At 53.9% G+C, this 6,228-nt stretch overlaps 1 protein-coding gene across 1 annotated transcript; it reads left to right on the top strand.

Moving 5' to 3' along the window:
* The first annotated feature begins 1,347 nt into the window (after positions 1–1,347).
* On the top strand, positions 1,348–5,518 carry LOC127763222 (uncharacterized). The gene has a single exon (XM_052287861.1). It carries the CDS (start codon positions 2,445–2,447, stop codon positions 4,875–4,877), a length of 2,433 nt encoding a protein of 810 aa, XP_052143821.1. The 5' UTR covers positions 1,348–2,444; the 3' UTR covers positions 4,878–5,518.
* Positions 5,519–6,228: the final 710 nt, after the last annotated feature.

Genomic DNA, 6,228 nt, shown 5'->3' with positions numbered 1-6,228 from the left:
TGTGTTTTGTGATGCTCAAATCTAACTGTTACAGTCGTACTTACCGTTGCGCCAGACAAGCACAAGCCACAGAAAAGGTCATACGCAGTACAGTACTATATACAGTAACCGTTCCATGCATGATGCTAATTATCTGCATGTACTTTTACTTGGCTAATGACTCCAGATTAATTTGTGTATACCACATGCATGTATACCAGCGTACGTATTCCTGCAGTATATACTACTACTAGTAGTTAGGTACGTACGTACGTATGTATAGCCACTAGCCAGATTGGAAAGCTAGCTGCAGCCTGCAGGTGTAGCGTATGAGAGCATGTGAAATTCCTAAATAATTGAGGGTACACAGCCTTTTGCTGTCCTAGAAACAGTCGAGAAATTCAACCAAACTTGCCAGCTTTTTCAAACGCTTATTTATCATAATGTGGATGGGTTAGCTCTAGCTTGCTTGCTTACTCGCTTTCTCCCCAGTGGAGGAGGGAAGTATTGTACGCCGCCCTTAATTGTCTGTCTAGCTTGCCTGCAAATACTCACTACTGCTACGTGTATAATGCGTGCAGTTCATACGCTGTCCGGCGCCTCACCAAAACTGGTACCCCACCCCACCCTTCTATATATGTTTAGCCACGCACGCCATTGACAACTACTACGTCCTTTTTTTCCCCATATAGACGCCACAGCAAAATACTCAATGCTACTAAGTATACGCGATTGATAACTATTAGTATGTTTGGTAAAATGCCACTGTCACACGGTTAATAATGACGATGAATTTGGCTTGATGCTAAAAAATGCCCTAGATTTTACTGACTTTGTCAGAGAGATTTGTAGCTTTTCAGTCGTAACCATTTGTTTTTATGACTTTTGAATTAACTGATCATCTGGACTTGAGATTTTCTTTCTCCACCCACAGGAAAAAAATGAATAATTCTATGTTAAATAAGCGATGTGCTGTTACTATTGCGGAGGTACACGTATCATGGGAGCAGGTCAGGTAGCCGAAATGGAGGTTTTGTAAGGTGTTTATACGGCAGCGGCGCGGCGGCAAATTTGCGCTGCCGCCGGCCGGGGGGAACGAAAAGGGGGCGAGAGGAGGTAGGAAAGGCTAAACAAGGGGGAGGGCGTGGGCTCTCACGCCACGGCCTCTAGGGCCACCAACTATTCCACCGCAATAATTGTGGGAGAGAGGAGAGGTGTGTGGTGGTGGTCATGCATAGTAGCCGAACACAATACACTTGTACAATCCTCCCCCTTATTTTACATATAGGCCTTTGTACCATAAAGAATAGACTAGGCATTATACCGAGAGGCATTCGTCTTGTGGGAGTGGGCAGTCAACCCTGCCCCAAAGACCAGACCAAAAAAAATTAAAGAAAAGAAAAAGGGTGTAGAGAAGTAGTCTGGATAGAGAGAGAAAGATGGTGGCTCTCAGGCTCTCAAGCTTGCTCCTCCTCTTCTTCTTCCATAAATTCCTAGGTTGCCCCTCTCCTGCTTTCTCTTCTTCTTCAATCTCCATCCCCATCATCTATCTATCCATCATCCATCAGACCAGACCCTTCCTCCTCTCCCCTGCCTACCGGCAGCAGCACCCAGCAGTAAGCCCCCAAGCAGTAAGCTATAGCTGCCTGTGTGAGCCCCCAAAATCTCTCTACTCTCCCTTTCTCCATCCCCACACACATTCCTCCGATATCTAGTATATCTCCCTACTACACCATCATCCAGGCTACATTAGTTTGGTCTCTTTTTTTTTCTTTTATAAGTTTTGGGTTTTTCCTCACCACCACCACAAGCGAGGAGTTGCACAACCATCCAAAGGGAGGGGAGTGCAAGAATTGTGAGCTGCCACAAGTGATATTTTTCCAATTTTGTTTTTGGGCAAGTGTAGTGCACTCACTCACACACTAGGCAGGGGCAGGGGCAGGGCGGCCTATAAATAAAAAGAAAAAAAAAGAGAGAGAAGATATATTACTAGTAGTATTTGCTATTGGAAGAAGCCAAAGGCAGGGGAGGAGGAAGAGTCTTCTTCTGCTGCTCTCTCTCTTCTCTTCTCAATTCATCCTCCTTTTGTCCCTATCAAACCCTTTTTTTCTGTCTCTCTCTTTCTACCTTGGCATTGTTTTCTCGCAAATCTTGCTTTCTAAACCCCCAAAACCTCCCGGAAAACAACCCACCCACCCCGCGCGTGGATGGACGGCCCGCGGCCGCCGCCGCCGCCCAATGCGCTGCGCCGATCGCGGTTGTTTCCGACGACCACGCCGCCGCCGTCCGCCACTGGGGGTCTCCGGCATTAGAACCCGGGCAGTTGAGAATTCCACGCCGCTACGGCGGGATTGGATTAGCGGGCGGGCGGCGGTCAGGGAAGAGGAGGAGGTTCTCTCTTGTGGTCGTTGCCGCTGGAGGTGATCGATCGATCGGTCGGTCGTCTCGCGGGGCGATCGGTCGGCATGTCGACGGCCGCCAAGGAGGAGGCGGCGGCGTCGGCTCCGGCGCCGGCAATGGGCGGCGAGGAGGCGGCGGCGCGGGCGGCGCAGAAGCGGTACGAGGGGCTCCTCACGGTGCGGGCCAAGGCGGTCAAGGGCAAGGGCGCCTGGTACTGGGCGCACCTGGAGCCGGTGCTCATCCCCGCCGCCGACACCGGGATGCCGCCCAAGGCCGTCAAGCTGCGCTGCGGCCTCTGCTCCGCCGTCTTCTCCGCCTCCAACCCATCGCGCACGGCTTCGGAGCACCTCAAGCGGGGCACCTGCCCCAACTTCTCCGCGCCACCGCCGGGCGCCGCCGCGGCATCCGGTTCGTCCGGTTCGCAGCATCAGCAGCAGACGCCACAGGCGGCGCTGCAGGCGTTGCCGCCGCCCAACTCGACGGCATCGTCCCCTATCCCAATCTCGTCCATTGCGCCCTCGTCGCCGCGCCACCCGCACCACCACTCGCAGCCCCAACAGCCGCAGTCGCATCACCACCATCACCATCACTCCGGCAGCCGGAAGCGCCACTCGATGCCTCCGGCGTACACGGCCGCGGAGCCCGTGTCCCACCACCACCATCTCGTCGTCGTCGACCCGTCGACGGTTTACTCCCCTCCGCTGCCCGCCCTGCCGCCGCCACCACCGCAACAACCGCAGTCGGCGCTCGTGCTCTCCGGCGGCAAGGAGGATCTCGGCGCGTTGGCCATGCTGGAGGACAGCGTGAAGCGGCTCAAGTCGCCTAAGGCGTCGCCGGGGGCGATGCTGCCGAAGCCGCAGGCCGACGCGGCGCTCGCCCTGCTCGCCGAATGGTTTCTCGAGTCGTCGGGCGGCGTGTCGCTGTCGGCCGTGGCGAACCCGAAACTCCGGTCCTTCCTCCGCCACGTCGGCCTGCCGGAGCTGCAGCGGACAGACCTGGCGGGGGCTCGGCTGGATGCGCGGTTCGCCGAGGCCCGCGCCGACGCCACCGCGCGCGTCCGCGACGCGCTCTTTTTCCAGCTCGCGGCGGACGGGTGGCGGGAGCAGGTGGTAACTCTGTGTGTCAACCTCCCAAATGGAACATCCGTGTTCCACCGCGGCGTGCCGGTCCCCGCCCCGGCGCCCTCGGACTACGCCGAGGAGGTGTTGCTGGACGCGGTGGCGTCCGTGTCCGCGTCTGGCTCCTCCAACGACCTGCACCATTGCGCGGGCATCGTGGCTGACCGCTTCAAGTCAAAGGCCCTTCGTGATCTGGAGAACAAGCACCATTGGATGGTGAACCTGTCCTGCCAAATCCATGGCTTCACCCGGCTGGTTCGGGACTTCGCGCGGGAGCTCCCTCTGTTCCGCTCCGCTGCGGCTAAATCCGCCAAGCTGGCCGCCTACTTCAATGCCAAGCCGACGGTGCGGTCCCTGCTGCACAAGCACCAAATCCAGGAGCTCGGGCATGCGTCGCTTCTCCGTGTGGCGCATGTGCCATTCAACAGCAGCGGCAGCGACTACCGTGCGGCCTTCGAGATGCTGGAGGACGTGTTGACCTCTGCTCGCCCGCTCCAGCTCGCCGTCTTGGAAGAGTCCTATAAGCTGGTCTGCATCGACGATTCGGCCGCCAGGGAGATGGCGGACATGTTGCAGGATGGGTCATTCTGGAGTGAGGTTGAGGCCGTGCATCTGCTCGTGAAGCTGATCATGGACATGGTGAAAGAGATGGAGACTGACAGGCCTCTGGTTGGCCAATGCCTGCCTCTCTGGGAGGACCTACGTGGCAAGGTTAGGGATTGGTGCGATAAATTCAACATTGATGAGGGCGCTGCCCTGAATGTGGTGGAGAAAAGGTTCAGGAAGAACTACCATCCAGCCTGGTCAGCGGCTTTCATATTGGATCCTCTCTACCTAATCAAGGATGCCAGTGGGCGCTACCTCCCGCCCTTCAAGTTCTTGACTCCTGATCAAGAGAAGGATGTGGACATGCTCATCACCAGGATGGTGTCGCGGGAGGAGGCGCACATTGCGGTCATGGAGCTCATGAAATGGCGGACGGAAGGGCTGGACCCGTTGTATGCGCAGGCGGTGCAGGTCCGGCAGCCTGACCCGTCCACCGGGAAGATGAAGGTCGCAAACAAGCAGAGCAGCCGCCTTGTCTGGGAGACGTGCCTGAGCGAGCTCAAGTCCCTCGGGAAGGTGGCTGTACGGCTCATCTTCCTCCATGCCACTGCTAGGGGGTTCAGGTGCTCACCCTCCATGCTGCGTTGGCTCTCTGCTCCTGGCAGTTTAGCCGGTGGCATTGATCGTGCGCACCGGCTAGTGTTCGTTGCTGCAAATTCCAAGCTAGAGAGGAGGGATTTCTCAAGTGATGAAGACAAGGATGCTGAGTTACTCACTGAAGGGGACGATGATGTGCTAAACGAGCCTGGCAGTTTGGAGCGCTCCTCAGTGTAACACCCTTATTTAATTGTTCGTTTCTTTTTCTCTATTAGCCTTTTTTAGAAGTTAATCCCTAGGAATTTGCTAGAATTTCCACCCCCCTACCTATTTTTTTGCCTCCTAGAAATTTCTTCCTCGTGCCTATGCTGTTAATTCTTACTTCCTCACTCTAGATTTTGGTGGGGTGGGGAGTGGGGCATGAGATGGAGATATGCATCCTTTGTTCATCAAGTTTGGTTAAGAATGACTGTCTCTTGCCATATATGATTCCATGGGGCCATTGAACTTGCAGAGATTAATGGAAGTCTTTCTGTCAATATGTTCATAGTCGGTGGTACACCGAAAGCGGGAAGAATGTGTAACCATTTTTTTTTGTGAAAATTAATAATATTGATATGCAATTGAATGCAATCTGACTGCCGTCTATATATCTATTATTGCTTTCTTCAAATTGCACCGTTACTTCTTTTACATTGTTCTTGAACGTGTGGTGCTCTGTTCCTAGTTAATACTACCATACATCACTCCACTCAACAGTCCACACTGAGCAGGCTTCGAACAAAGAGTAATAACATCCCTTTATTGTTTTGACCGTGATTAACTCAACACCAGGAACTCTTGCTACTCTGAAAGAGAAATGCTCACCGGATGCTAATTAATAATATCCTTGTTTGGTTTCTTCTAACGCGCCTGGCCTTGTTTCTGGAGGCATTGTGCATCATTGGAGCTTGGCAGCTTCTGTGATCCTGTCATGACTCATGAAGGCGAGGCTCACTTTGCAACAGCATCAGCCAAGAAGGTACATATCTCATCTTCTAGGATGTTCTTTCGGTTCTACTCCATGGCATTTGGCTTTTCAGCTGGACCTGCTATGCTGGAAGTTTAAACAGTAGCAGCAGCAGAAGCAGCTCCAGCTCGGTTTATTACGAGGTGAGCCGTGCCAACTTTCACATTTTGCCTTTTCTCAGTGTTACTCGTAGCATTTACTGTTTTTCGCCAGAGTAGGCACAACGGCAATGCCGCAATGGGTTTTTCTGCATTGTGTGATCATGTGAGATTATCATGAGCACGGTCGTTGTCGTCGTCGGCATCTTCTTCTTCGTGCTCCTTGCCTTGGTCGTCGCCCAACCGGGCGATGATTGCGCCGGTTCGCATGGCTTCATCTCGACGGTATCGGAAAGGCTCCGGTCCGGAGAGGGATGAAAAGCCGGAGTTGAAGGTGCAGACACGGTAGGCTTTTTGCTCCTCCCCCATCCCCATGCCCATCACCACGGCCAGGGCCTTTGACAATCATGCCTTGCATCAAAACATGTCCTTTTAGTTTGCAGGGGGTACAAGCTTGCCAAGGCAGTGATCGATTCCCTTT

This window comes from Oryza glaberrima, chromosome 2 (assembly GCF_000147395.1).
Source record: "Oryza glaberrima chromosome 2, OglaRS2, whole genome shotgun sequence".
NCBI classification, from domain to species: Eukaryota; Viridiplantae; Streptophyta; class Magnoliopsida; order Poales; family Poaceae; genus Oryza; species Oryza glaberrima.
This window is presented reverse-complemented; position numbering and strand designations above follow the sequence as displayed.

Excerpts from the sequence above, each read along its gene's own strand:
- LOC127763222 (XM_052287861.1), top strand. The coding sequence starts at position 2,445 with ATGTCGACGGCCGCCAAGGAGGAGGCGGCGGCGTCGGCTCCGGCGCCG.